Source organism: Amphiura filiformis, chromosome 14, assembly GCF_039555335.1.
Source record: "Amphiura filiformis chromosome 14, Afil_fr2py, whole genome shotgun sequence".
NCBI lineage: Eukaryota > Metazoa > Echinodermata > Ophiuroidea > Amphilepidida > Amphiuridae > Amphiura > Amphiura filiformis.
The window spans coordinates 36,359,979-36,375,572 of record NC_092641.1 but is presented as its reverse complement, the minus strand read 5'-3'; the positions used below and the strand labels follow the sequence as shown (position 1 = coordinate 36,375,572).

The following is a 15,594-nucleotide window of genomic DNA, read 5'->3' as shown; positions in this document are numbered from 1 at the left end:
GATGAACGAGTACGCATAGAGTCCGGCCGCGATCTTATTTTTAGGCACGCATCAATGTACTGAGGACAGAGCCCGTTAAGTGATTTAAAAACATATAGAAGAGTTTTGAATGTAATTCTTTCTGAGACAGGGAGCCAGTGCAGTTGATCAAGAAGTGGAGTAATGTGAGCAGATCGTGGTTGCTGACACACTAACCGAGCACACTTGTTTTGCAGTTTCTGGAGTCTTTTAAGATCTTTCTTGGAGATGCCATTTAGTAGAACATTGCAGTAGTCCAATTTAGAGAGAATGAGAGTTCTAGCAGCATGGTTACAAGTATCATAGTCAATGAAACGGCGAAATCTATAGATGTTGCGTACTTGCCAGTTTATTGATTTACAAAGTTGGGTTATATGTTCAGACATGGTCATGTGACGGTCAAAAATGACTCCAAGGTTGCGAATGGACTGGTGCTGTGACTGCCCAATTGGGTGGATTAAAGCCGCTTAAAAATCGATGTTATGTTGTATTGTGTTGTAAACTTTCATCATTCTATTGTGTAACACTAGTGATGAAATGCAGTTTAAAATCTCCGCCAAGGACGTATCATTTCATATTTAGGTGGGATATACCCGAAGGGGACCCAGCTATGGCTGCCATTGAGGTGTAGAAATGCATACAATTGGATTCGTCTACAACACCAGGTGGTTGTGTACCACAAGACTTGTCTCAAGAGCCACTAAGCGCGTTAGCACTCATTTAAAAAATGTTGTCATAAATATTAAAATTATTCCATTCTTACTCTAGGTTTTGTGAAAAAGAAATGGGCTTTTTACGACTGAACATCTGACGCAGGGATTGTGATTGTGAATTAAGGCTTTCTGGCTCTCAACCCTCGTTTTGTCTAAGTGTAACACGGGATGGAATGTAATTTAAAAGGCCGCATCATTTCACATTTTAGGTGGGACGGTGCCGAAGGGGACCCAGCTATGGCTGCCAATTGAGGTGTAGATTATGCTTAAAATTGGATTCGTCTATAGACGAATCCAATTTCACGCATTCCTAAACCTCAATGGCAGCCATACCTGGAATGCATGTAGGAATGCGTGAAATTGGATTCGTCTATAGACGAATCCAATTGTATGCATTTCTACACCTCAATGGCAGCCATAGCTGGGTCCCCTTCGGGTATATCCCACCTAAATATGAAATGATACGTCCTTGGCGGAGATTTTAAACTGCATTTCATCACTAGTGTTACACAATAGAATGATGAAAGTTTACAACACAATACAACATAACATCGATTTTAAGCGGCTTTAATCCACCCAATTGGGCAGTCACAGCACCAGTTTTGTGCGCCGGGGAGCTGATCATCACTTGCCTCGTTGGATTCGTCTAAACATGGGGTAGACTTGGCTACAAGTCAAATTCCCATTATTTAGTTGCATATGTACCGTGTCAAATAAATTAGCTTGATTTCAAACATTATATAGCAATCGGTGTTCACATTGTTCTACGTACCGGCATTCACAATTGCCGGGCACAATTGTTTGAAACGTAGACAAAGAGATAGCGATAGGGAAAGCGATATAAATTACAGACAAGTACCTCAACTAATCCTTGTGCCAAAGCGAAATCTGAGTTCTCAATCTGTTTATCCATCAAACGCCCCAAAACGTCTTGCGATGCTAATAAATGACCCGAAAGGGTTACATTATCTGACGTCATAACAAGTAGTTCATTGGACATGTCGAAAAGGTCCTCTGGCGTGCCACTGAAATTTCCTAGCTGAAAACAAATAACATCAAGAATCGATTAATAATCCATTTTTTATTATTTCCATTCATTTTACATTATCCAATCAATTTTCAAGTTTCCTATCAAAGGCAAAATACCTGTTGTTTCATTGATTCCAATTCTTCATATGTGCAATTGGTGTAATCGATCGTCTGCCATCGGCCATTTTCTGTGCAATTTCGTGCTGCCTCACCTATAAATAGAAGGAAATAATAATAATAATAATAATAATAATAATAATAATAATAATAATAATAATAATAATGATAATAATAAATAATTAATAATAATAATAATAATAATAAAAATAATAAAAATAATAAAATAATAATAAAAAATAATAATAATAAAAATAATAATAATAATAATAATAATAATAATAATAATAATAAAATAATAATAATAATAATAAATAAATAATAAAAATAAAAAAAAATAATAATAAATAATAAAAATAATAAAAATAATAAAAATAATAATAATAATAATAATAATTATAATAATAATAATAATAATAATAATAATAATAATAATAATAATAATAATAATAATAATAATAATAAAACATCCTAGTTAATAATCCAAGTTCGACCAGAACTACATACATGGTCATCTGCCATTTCCTTAAGTTGTCCCTGTCTGTATGATATATTGTCATATTGTCGACTCAATAATTTAATCACAGATACGCTGAAAACAGTGAGAAATGTGACGCGAAAAAAGAGCAAAATAAACTAAATGGACAATGTTGAACCAAGAGAGTGAGTTTCAGTAGCAACATTACACGAAAACGATTCATGTTACAGAATGACTGCCATGATTCCATGAAATCATTATTACTATACAACTTACCTATTCCAACTGGACAAGGCATATAAACATGACCTTGATGTGTAGCATTTGGCCATAATATATCGCCTGCTAAACCACCAGGGCAGATTTTTTCAGCAGAAGAGAGGGATTGACTGAAACTGGTCAAAGATATTACTGCGAGAAAAAAGAAATAAAGGGATGTCAGTCGTATCTTGGTCTTTCATAATAGACCGAATACTTAACGGATGTATAGAGGGCGGGAACCTGGTTTGGATTCCAGAGGGAGCGTGCCTGTAAGAGGCACAGCCAACAGAAAAGGATTAGCTCAGATCGCGCGCCAAATAAGTTAGCAGTTCAGAAATCGCAATTATTTCCCAGCCTTGAAAAGAAATAGGCAGAACTGGGAATTGAACACGGGACCTCCCCATTCAGTGCATGACCACTAAGCCAGCTAACTCTTACCTGTGAGAAGTTTGGTAGTAATCCTTGATATTGCTGAATAGAATAAATCAATACTGATATTTATCTAATGTACGATGCTATTCAAATAGACGTTCTATAGAAACTAGGAATATGCGAAATGGCTATCCGATCAATCAATCAAGTTTTCAACAATCAATAATAAACCGATGAATCATGGAATATTACTAATTACTTACTAATCTACCAAATGAATAAATAAGTCAGTAAATAAACAAATGAATAAATAGGCATAAAAAATAAATAATGCAGAATGCAGTTAGTATTTTAGTTACAAAATTCAAAACATTCTATTATTTATAATTTTCTGCTATACACACAAAGGGGCTGTGCTTTTAATATCCGTGCCTAATCAATAATGGGTCTTTCACTCCATTGTCAAACTACTGTGTTCCCTCTAGGATTATGTATTGAAAAGGTACTAAACAACTCAGTCGGAAACTGTATCCTTTATAACAGATCACAGTACCCAATCAACCATATAACAAAGTCGGTCATTGGTCGGTTTCCGAATATCAGGGCATTATCTAAAGAGATACCTCATGTAAGTGCCAATCACAGCACAAGTTTGATAACAGTTTGGTATATCCTTGTTATAAATCAAAAAAATTGTCAATAAACGTATCCAAAGAAATAGACGTTAGACGCAAGCTTTCATGCGGGAAATATAAATACACTCACTATAGTCGTGCTCTTTTTATGAGATATTGATACGGCACCGACTATAACAGCTGTTCCTAACTCAGCCAGGAACCCTGTTTCCAGACGAAAATGTTGATGTTGTCACAATGAATTCAAAGTAATTATATCGTCAAAAGACCCACATAGAGGAATACGACATCTATCCTGAGCCAATCTGCATTCTGTGGCCTGCAAAAGCCGACGATCAGACATAAATTTTAAAAGGAGCATGTCCAGATATTGGTGTTAATTTCATGGTAAGCTTAAAACGCATTGAAAACGCTAAATTGCAGTCACAAAATATATAATATTAGTAAATCGCCAAAGCGAATGATAACGTAGGTATGTGGAAAAGAACTGTATTGACAATAACAAAGCATCTGCCCACAGATTTATTTTGGCGTGTTACCTGTACTTTTTAGTTTGCCCATACCCCAGGCCTTAACGAAAAGGTCCAATCAACAACCTGGATAGTCTCTTATTCTTAATTTAACCTGTGAAATATTAGGGATGAAAGATGTGTTGCAAGCCAGGACACAGTAATGTTGGTTAACACAATTTTCTTTACACAGTATAGTATCATATGGCCTTTAAATGTACGTATCCATTATGGCGGGCATTATGGATTAGTGACATGAAATGGCTTAGGTGGAGAGTGGGTGTCGAGGATTCGAGGTCACTCAACCAAGGTAAGAATATCATGTGATGAAATCGGACCATCATCACTTCACTTTGATTCTTTGGTCATTTTTGACGGGTTATTCTGTGTGAAACACATTTTTATTTACTTATTTTTTCAAGGCAAATATCAGCAGCAAGAAGACACGCACTAAAACTGGCTGACGGTATGACAGCAAACGGCAGAGAGAGATAGGGAGAATGAGAGATAAGAAGTGAGATAGACCTAGAGAGCTATTAGAAACAAGTTACAGGGTAGCTTTTCGTGACTTGAATTCAATAGACCCATTGACCATAAATGATACAATTTCCTTCGTTAGTCAGAGGCAGACCTTGGCCAACGTGTGTGGAATATATACCAAAAATAAAAGGAGGAAAAGTGTGGAACATTTCAAAAAGTGTTGATCTTGAAACAGCCAGTTGTAATTTGTAAATCTAATTTGTTCATTTGGCATTTTATTTCTTTATTTTGTATCCATTAATTGACCACTCTCCATTTATTTATTTATTTATTGATAATTAATTTCTTTACCCAATTATTGGGAGAGGTTGTGCTACTCGGTCCACGAGACGCGATACGTAAAACGGACGTCATGAGTGTTAGTATTACACTCACCTATGGAGATCACTGTCATGACTGTTATAAACACGCAAAACGCATGCCTTACCCATGGCTGCTGAGCTGCCCGTGAGCGAATCGTCAATTCAAAGCGTGTTTATTAATTTTATTGAAATTAGCCGCCCAAACCACTTTGAGCGCCGTTTATACATATTATAGAAGGTTTGTGTGCTTGCGCCAAAATTGGGACAAGTCAGCACACCCTTGCTTGGGCTGTGTGAGAACAATGGTACCACTTTTTCAAGTGGTGCGCTTGCACATAACTTTCTATTCATCACTTACTGACAGTCACCTGCCGGAAAAAGCGTTAATATACTGTCGGGTCAGTGACCAATTTAATAGCGAAATCCAATTTAATAGCGAAATCCCTTTGTTCGAAACAATAGCCTGTCGAAAATTAAATCGCCATCAAAGGAACAATGCGTTATATAAACAATACGTAATCTAATGCTTCTCCTTCCTATCTAAGCTCCTTGATTCTGACCATCACTTGGCTCGCTGGATTCGTCTGTAACGGATGTGTTACTTTTTGTGAAGGTCATACTCCTCCGATCTTACTAGTAATGAAATATTGATATTTGTACTTGTAAGAAAGCCTGCAAGAATATAATATTGTTTATACTCACCCAATATGCCGCAGCTAATCCAAGTCATCGCAATGTTGTACATCTGTAAATAAAAATAGAAAAAGAAAATAATGAATGATAAATACATTTAAAAATCAAGGATTTAGGACATGTGTATAATGTTTCTCGGTGTCTGCGGAGATTTTAAGTCTACGGAGCTTTATACGTCCCATCCTCTTGATGAGATGACGAGATAGTCTTGACAAGTATATGTACTTACATGGTTTCGTACAATTATACGGATAATATCGCGATATATTATCTCCCTATGTCGTCAAGTAAAATTCACATCAGTGGGAAAGAAAAGAAGAAACCTTGATATAATTTTCCTACTGAGCTGCGGTTCAATATTATCAAATATTATGTAGTTTCCAAAAGGCACAATTCATCTAGTGGTTGAAATGGTTTGCCCACTGTGGTTTGCTTTCAATCAGTGGGGAAGAAAAGAAGAAACCTTAATATCATTTTCTTACTGAGCTGCGGTTCCAATTATTATATTTTTATTCATCTAGTGGTTGTAAACGGTTTGCCCACTGTGGTTTGCTTTTGATTCATTTTCTTTGAAGGACGTTTCAGTATTGCGGGGTATGTTTTGTCAACAAATTTACATATTATATTTCAACATTTTAGTAAAAGACCTTGTAAAATTCATTTACTACAATATCGGCGTTTTCTCTATAGAAATTTCAATAAAAAGATATTTTGCTAAATATCAGTGTTACTCTAACAATGGGTCAAGGTTATGTGTAATTGTTTGCTGGAGTATTGAAAATGTGTGAACATTTCGATACTTGGACCATCCTTTATTTTCAAATTAATGTCTACAATTGTTGCTTTATAAAAATTCACAGTATTTATGGTGTACAGTGAAAGAAAACATACAACTAAATTAATTTAATCAAATATCCTCAGCATTAACAAACCACGTTGACGTTTTATCATCTTCACCTCATTAACAGTATTGTGTCTCAAAAAAGGTACATACGACACGTAGCCTATTACTAGGTAAACTCATATCTGCATGCGCGGCGCAACCTATGGAAGCACTGATCTCACAAGAACCTCGTGGTCAGAAGGCTCCGTTTAAGCTGATAAAAATAATGTGTTCTTTCGTCTTTTGTGAGTTTTGATCAAAGTGCCAAATGTGACCACTTTTAACTTCAACGGCGATTATTTCTATTTTCGTTTTCTCGGGGAAATGACGATTTAGGTACAATAAATCAATAAATGTAGCATTTTTTGGTTAGCATTTAACCATATCGTAAAAGCAAGACCGGTGCCAGAAACCGTTTTCTCCTCTCTTTTTTTTTTCTCTTTTTTTTTTTTTTGGTCTGCTTTCGATTTTATGCATCATTTTATGCAAATTGGCGTGTGTGAAATTTAAAGAAAGTTTAATTTGTTGCCTTATACGATCAATATCTAAAAAATCAAATATCAAAAACTGCTTTTAAAGAAAATTGAAAAGAGTCCTTTTTTGTTGCGAGGTACCAGAAAAAAAAGTTGCCAAAATTTAAGAAGTTATGGCACTTTACTGTATGCGTCTAATCTATGCAAGCGCTATTGCAGATTTCACATCACCAAATAATGTCTCTTGTGGGATTCCGTCCTGATCTGCGGTGTTTTTACATTTCGGTAAAAGTTAACCAACTATAAATCAATATTAAAAACCAAAAAAATTGTGCAGATTTTGGGAAAAATTTGTGCCAGGTAATAAATGTAGGCTTGAATCTAAGCATCTACCAAGATTGGAAAAGATTCTGGGCTTTTATTCAGATTTTTCATGTATTTCTTAAACCGGCTGCTTCTAGGTAAAATCACAAGTGCTTCTATTTTGAAAATTGGGTGAAAAAAGTGTATTGCATTCGTGGTCCGGTAGCTCGAAAATTCAATGGTCACCAATATATTTAATTTAGTTTGTTTACTTGCTTGTATGTTTGTCAGTCAGGAAAACATCACTTTGAAAAATTGAGTCGCTTCGTAAGGTAGGTAGAGCCATTTGAATAGAGGCCATTTTGTACACAAAGTATAGGGAAATTTATTACTATTGTGCACCCTGCACCAATCCATAATTGTTTGAACCTCTTGTAAGATATGTGCTGTAAGCTGCTACATGTAGATCATTTGTAAAATTACTGTAGGCCTATGCTTGTGCTTATAAACAAATTGTTGTATTTATCCAACTGGGAAAATATCGTGTTGTATGCCTGTGATAAACACAAACTTTTGTTTTCATGAGTAGTGATGAGTGACTTCTTGTGTTCTTTCCCATCATAGGTGGGTGTGGTCAATGAACTTGATTATTACGTAGTTTTAAAGTAAAAACTCTCCGAGAAGTTGGAATCGTCGAATGACGTCATTGGACATTTCGGTCTTGTGCGAATACAGTATAACTGTTATTGATACAGGTGCCATACGTGTGGGGATATAGTTTGTTTTTCACTTTCACCTCGTATATGTGACTCACATCGTATCTAAGGCAACCAGTCCAACAATGTATATTGCCCTATATCATGACATGTATCAACCTGTAATGTTACTTGCAACAAACTGTAGCATATACAGTGTGCAACAATATTAGATTCAAAATGCAAGCTCATATTAGTCGGTAAACAGCTCGTTGTGCTTAACCACTACTTCATACATGTGTGGGTGATCCAGGGCTTGCAAAATCAACACTGCTGCACTCAATCATACCTTATCTGGAAAACATCTACTACATTAATGCTCCTATGCTGTATTAATTTGGTTCATGTATTATTACATTTTGCTAAAAGTAACTGATTTTCACAAAATAATAGTTTATAATAATCATTCTCCAAGCTCAATGCGCCATGTATTATCATTCTTACAATGTTAGACATTTGACGTCGTAGCACTCTTTATAAGGATCAGTATTATTGTATTGTGTATACTGTTGCAGCAAGCAAAGCCTCAACGAACCGTGACTTTCAAAAGGTTACAGTTTTCATGAGAGATTAATTTGATACTTGCGATAAATCACCATGTAAAAGGTCAAACTGGGTCACGGTGTTTCTATACTTAACTGTTTCCTTATCTCATCTCAGTTAAAATGTCTCACCAATTCTCTTTTTTTTGTTTAGAAAATAACCTCTAGAAGAATATAGCTTCTTCGTGAGGTTTTAGATTTTTACATTCTCATTTGACACTTGAAGAGCTTATTTCCAAACCGTGTTAAGTCCATAACCGCATATTTCTCATTTACTTGTGCGATACAATCACAAATATTTTAACAAGTTTGACATTAGCAACAATGATTTGTACAAGCCATTATTTACCACAACAATGCTGGTTAACAATATGCAGACTATTGTTCTCATTTGGGAATCAAAGGCCTCAACACAGTATTGTTACTGTACATCCATCCACTATTTGCTTTGTAATGGTGCATCCAACTGAAATTATAATACCTACATGTATAGCATCACAACCCATTGCAATTTCGCACAGGTAAATCAAAAACATGTGTTTGTAGACTTTACATGGTTTGGAAATAAGCTCTTCACTTGTGATTTATTTATGAACTTCTTAAACTGGGTGTCATATCTGCACAGCGTCTCAGTAGATGATTACATTGATTAAATGTCATTCTTTGATTCTTCATTCTGCAATGATAATTTTTCATTTTTCATGCACCACAGTGCTCTGACAGTAAGCAAATAACTGGACCCATTCTCATGTCACAAACGCATGATTAGTTACATCAATCTACGATTTCCATTATTGGCATCTTCGTAGATTAAACCAACCCAATCATTATTTTACAGGTATGCTGGTTAAACCACTGAACCCTTAAGCTCTATGGAGCCTTGCCAATTCGCCAGTTTCAGTAATTTATTATAGATTCATTTCAATAGGTCTTGCGGTCAATAATAAATAGGCGTTTCCCCTTCCCGACAAAAATCATACATATGGGGCCGAAATGACACCACCTATATCAAGCCTTGGAATCTTCTTTATAGAACCCATACCATCCTCTTGTGTGTTAGCTTTAATAGTCTCAACATTTGATGCCAAACACCGCTAGGTCATGATCCCCTTAAACGAGAGCACACAATGCTCAATCAAGACGCTATATCCGAAACTGACTTTAACTTTTAAAAAAAACACAATGATTTGTAGTGCACAACACCTAGACGTTGATCGTCTTCCTAATTAGAAAAGACTGCCAGGATATCACAATCAGATAGTAACGGGAAGATTATAAAAATAACTTTCTACGTTTTGCGACATTCAAATATGACGTGTTTATCAAACAAAGATCTTTTTCTTATCAATATTAAAAGGGAACTATAGAAAATAAACTGGCAATTATCATCAAAAAGCATCTATAAACTCTTATGTTTGTGGAGACAATTTATCATGTCGAATACGTCGTGATACTCCCATAAAAGGACGTGATCATGTATGTGATATAAAAGACATTTCCTCCTCTAATCAGTGTTAAAGGGAAACTGACTGCACAAATAATATACAACTAAATCCGCATTTTTCTCTTGTTTTTTTAATGGGCAGGGTGGTATCGTGGTATAAGGTAAAACCCGTAAGATTTTGTCTATCTTGTTTCATGAGAATTTATTGGTGTTAAAAAATAATCAAATCCCAGACAACCGTGTACATAGTACCATCCAGCTAATTAGAATCGAATAGAGTGTGTATAGTCGTCAGTACTATGCCTTGTCATCAATGCAACCAATTATAATCAAATCACAGATGAGAGTGTACATAGTCGTCAGTACCATGTCCTGTCATAAATCCAACTAATTAGAATCAAATTATAGATGAGAGTGTACATAGTCGGCAGTACCATGCCCTGTCATAAATACAACTAATTAGAATCAAATTATAGATGAGAGTGTACATAGTCGGCAGTACCATGCCCTGTCATAAATCCAACTAATTAGAATCAAATTATAGATGAGAGTGTACATAGTCGGCAGTACCATGCCATGTCATAAATACAACTAATTAGAATCAAATTATAGATGAGAGTGTACATAGTCGGCAGTACCATGTCCTGTCATAAATCCAACTAATTAGAATCAAATTATAGATGAGAGTGTACATAGTCGGCAGTACCATGCCCTGTCATAAATCCAACTAATTAGAATCAAATTATAGATGAGAGTGTACATAGTCGGCAGTACCATGCCCTGTCATAAATCCAACTAATTAGAATCAAATTATAGATGAGAGTGTACATAGTCGTCAGTACCATGTCCTGTCATAAATCCAACTAATTAGAATCAAATTATAGATGAGAGTGTACATAGTCGTCAGTACCATGTCCTGTCATAAATCCAACTAATTATAATCAAATCACAGATGAGAGTGTACATTGTCGTCAGTACCATGTCCTGTCATAAATCCAACTAATTATAATCAAATTATAGATGAGAGTGTACATTGTCGTCAGTACCATGTCCTGTCATAAATCCAACTAATTATAATCAAATCACAGATGAGAGTGTACATTGTCGTCAGTACCATGTCCTGTCATAAATCCAACTAATTATAATCAAATCACACATGGGAGTGTTCATAGTCGGCAGTACCATGCCCTGTCATAAATCCAACTAATTAGAATCAAATTATAGATGAGAGTGTACATAGTCGGCAGTACCATGCCCTGTCATAAATCCAACTAATTATAATCAAATTATAAATGAGAGTGTACATAATCAGCAGTACCATGCCCTGTCATAAATCCAACCAACCAGCAAAAGTCTATATTCATTTATATTTCTCTTACAATATGTCAAATAGCTGCAAATGTGTTAACCTGGACGGACGTGACCTTAAGCATGCTGACTTTTCAGTGTACCCTATACCATTGTGGAATATTCTTCCTTATATATTAATATGTAATAATTAACATACCAATGTTACCCTTTAAACACGCACTTTACTCGTCAGTGCTGATTATATACTTCATCGAATACACACCCCATTAGGCAGGAAAGTGCATTCATCATGTGATGAGTGCATGGATGTGGCAAAAAAGGAACACTGTGTCTGCGTCAGAGAAATGCAAAAGGCCTTATCAAGTAGCTGCCAAATGCTATAGACTTCATTTGCCGGACCTTCACGTAATGATAATTTTATTATTTCAATAATTTATAATTCCATAATTCGCCGTAGAAGTAGTGATGTAAACGGATTAATTACCATAGCGATGGGTCCAAACAATTTTCATTAAGTGGTTTTTGAATAATATTAAATAATTCACATCAACTTTTATGCGGCCCATGTGATTGAGGTCACCACATAAAGGTGTCGTAAGTTTAGTAAATCGAACCTGTTGAAGAGAGTAAAAACGCCTTCGATCGCGGTCAGACCGGACGGAAGTGGATCAACTACTATGATCCCATCAGGCAGCAGTGATTTATTTTTCCAAGAAAGTCTTCTAATTTGATATTAAAGCGAATGTCTTTTGCTATAGTAATGTCGAAATTAGGACTTACTCGCAAACAGACGAAAGAAAGGCATGACGGGTATATAAAATATGAATGCAAGCGAGTATTTGAAGTCACAAAAACATATGATACATCACATGACCTTGCATCATGGCGCCGTATTTGTATGTTTGTTCGTAATCATGTCCTCCTCATTGTCCTGTAAAAAAATATCAATTTTCACTAATCAGATATAATGGTATTTGGCTCCTGGCATGAATTATTGATTTTATGATTAGGTAAAGAAAATCACACAATAGTGACTGTGGTGTTATAGTAAAGCACAAATGAACCAACAAATGTTTGACTGGTTACATATTTTAAGATTGGCGGCTGGTTTACATGTAGTTAATTGTCATGTGTATACTCGATTGTTTATCTTGTTCAGTTAACATCTCTTTAAACTGCTGATAAATCCTGGTTTACTGGAATTTGTCTGTTAGAATTCAATATTATTTTAATAGAATCCAGATGGGGCGATGCAGCAGAATTTGACATTACTAGATTTAGTTAGAATTCACCCGAGCTCGGCACGTTTGATGCTAAAAATTCACGTACAAATTGACGTTTACACACAATAAATTGAACAGTTACATTTATTTTATAACAAAAATGGTAAACTATCATGGAAAGCCGATCATTTGACAGCTATTTAATTGCGCATTTAACTCAATATATAATTCGAGTCAAGCTCTGTCTGTGGATATTATGAGCGCCCTCTAGCAAGGTCAGACCATCATTTTGATAACAATATGCTATTAACACAGAGGAGGCTTAAATACATTCCTTCAATGCACTATGATTGGGAAATTTGATCAATAAAACCTAATTTTAAAGGCAAGGTCCCCATTACCACACACACAAAATGGTAAATTTTAAAATTGCAGCCAACAAGCTAATATTCGAGACTTATCAAATTAAATTTGATTTTCTTATAGAAAACATTCATATTGTCCCACTGCATTAATTTTATTTTATTCATAAAAGTCAATGTTTTGAATGTTAAATAAAAGGATGAAAACACCAGATATTTGCACACAATCCAAATGCAAGGTGTCGGTCAACTGTGTCACATTTGTACAAAAGGCAGACATATCAACATCCTCTGCTATTAACATAAGAATTGGACACATGCAAATTACTTATTGTCACATCCTGAATTCTACAATCCTTGCCAAAGACTTGTACAAAGACTAATTTAAGTTTAAGCATTCTATTTTGGGAGAAACACGTTTTCTAATATCTTTTATCACCAATTATCAAAATTAACATAGAAAACTCAATTTTTTAGGAAACTCATGAACCCTGGGAGAGAGTAACAACGGAACTTGAAGACATCTCATGTTTGATTCAGCGAATCTCTGATTTTATGGATCATATTATTGATCTAATCTTTCTTCTATATCCATTCTTTACATGACCTGATTTTTTATCTTCAATATTATGACTTCTTCACAAATGCGTTTTCTCAATGGTAATTTACCAACAAACATTTCATCTATTAAAAGGAACAATGTATTGAATATTTGCCCAATTGCCCTCGTTTATTGATTGACCTCTATCGTGTTAGTGGTTTTATTTGTAGTATGTCTTCAAGGAAGTGAACTTGCGATATGTCTGTGGTTGCTATATTTTACCACAAATTCAAACGTTTTCTTGTTGTTGTTTTATTTTTATTTTTTGGGGAGGGGTTGTTTGTTTTGTTTTTGTTTTTTGGTTTTTTGGTTTTTTGGTTTTTTGGGGTTTTTTCGGTGCCCGTGTCTTTGATCACTAAAGTTGCTCGCATTGCTTCTCTGGCAAAATTCTTTTCACATTTTCTTCCTGGAAATTTGTAATGCTTCTTATAAAACATCATTTTCGGAGTTGATTTTTATTCACGTGTTTATTCATAAAGGAAATTGGTATTTACCAATAGTGAAGACAGCGAGGCAACAATAGCATCACTAATTACAAACGTGCAAGTTTTGTTAAATTTAGATTGTTTTCGTCGTTTAGCTGTATCTAATACTTGAGGGTTTTTCATTGCAATAGTTATTGCCAACAGGATACTGACCATTACACTTGAGGGGAAACAATTACAAATGAAACCACATTGAGATTTGAATTAACACAAACTGAAGATTAGTGAGATTTTCTGATTATTTTAAGCCGAAATAATGAGGTAAAATTGAGAAAACCGCTTAACTTTGGAGCTCTATAGGGGAATTGGTGATTTATTATAGTCTTTCATTAGTCTTTCACGGGTACACCAGTGGGCATTACAATCATGCAAAAAAGTAGAAATTCGAGGAAAAATAGAGGGCATTGTTGTGGAGCAAATCACACATTATATGGCTTTATTTGGTTCTTGAGTTATGTTGTAACGAGGGCAAATAAGAATACCCGATTTTTTTTTTTGGTGGTGGTGGTGGCCCGGTATTATCAGTGAGATATATTGGGTTTTTTAGACAGATTCCACATGTAAAGTCTTCGAGCTTCCATGAAGGGCTTTATTGGGACAATGTGCATATAAAAATTGGGTTTTATATTTTACTTTATTTTGGCCCATGATTGGGATAAATTTTGATAGCAAACTGGCTCTTTTTCCCATTTGTCTTCCCGATTTCTCTTTAATTTTTTGCCAGGGGTCACTCTGATCCCCTGTCCATTCCCGCTGACTACGCTACTGAAGGCACCGTATTACATCCTCGGATAACAATTATTATGCGATACAGAATTCTACATGTATGTTTATTTGCATGTTATTCATCATTCATTCATTGTACTATATACATAGATTGACCGTCCTTGCACTGATGTCTTAAAACAGGAACATCGGGCTACTCTCTTAATGTAAAGGGTGATTCCCACTCTTTGAAGAGCCATATTATTATTAGGGAATGACACATCTTTGTGGAGTGAAAATCGCACTCTCAAATCCCGGGTCTCAAATAGGCATAAAACTAAACGACTGACTCACGATTCCTTAAGACAGTCTAACGCTCAGTCCTTACCACTTTGTAATATTGTGAGAAAGAAATCCAGAATTTATATTTGGAAGAAAATTCGAAACGGCAATACCAACATCGAAAAAGCAATACCAACATCGATTGCAAACACAGTCATTCCCCTGTACTCGTATACTCCTATCATTTCACGTTGTCCCTTATAGTCCTAAGGGGTTTCATTTGTTTGCACTCTACGCACTGCCATTTTGAAACCCACATAAATAAGTAGAATCTCGAACGTGGCGATAGAAAATGCTGATTAAAGAACCGCTAGCCATAATAGGCACGTTTGAACTCATTGGAAAGGTGCTTGTTCTCGTGTAAATTTCAAATATTTCATTACAAATATTTCATATAAAAAATATGTTTTCGTATTATATTTAATAACCTTTTCGTATATACTTCCACCCGAGGAGCGAGAGCTATATATCTGATTCACACGTAGACTATTTCGTAGT

The 15,594-nt window shown here is 35.2% G+C and overlaps 1 protein-coding gene across 2 annotated transcripts in view; it reads right to left on the bottom strand.

Moving 5' to 3' along the window:
* LOC140170037 (adhesion G protein-coupled receptor L3-like) overlaps nt 1–15,594 on the bottom strand; it is a 117,269-nt gene that overhangs the window by 30,833 nt on the left and 70,842 nt on the right. For both annotated transcript variants that reach the window (XM_072193353.1, XM_072193352.1), the window contains exons 3-6: nt 5,677–5,719; nt 2,632–2,766; nt 1,878–1,972; nt 1,591–1,770 (exon numbers count right to left, since the gene is read on the bottom strand). In XM_072193353.1, the coding sequence (XP_072049454.1) occupies nt 1,591–1,770; nt 1,878–1,972; nt 2,632–2,766; nt 5,677–5,719 (453 nt within the window). The remainder of the gene's footprint in view (nt 1–1,590; nt 1,771–1,877; nt 1,973–2,631; nt 2,767–5,676; nt 5,720–15,594) is intronic.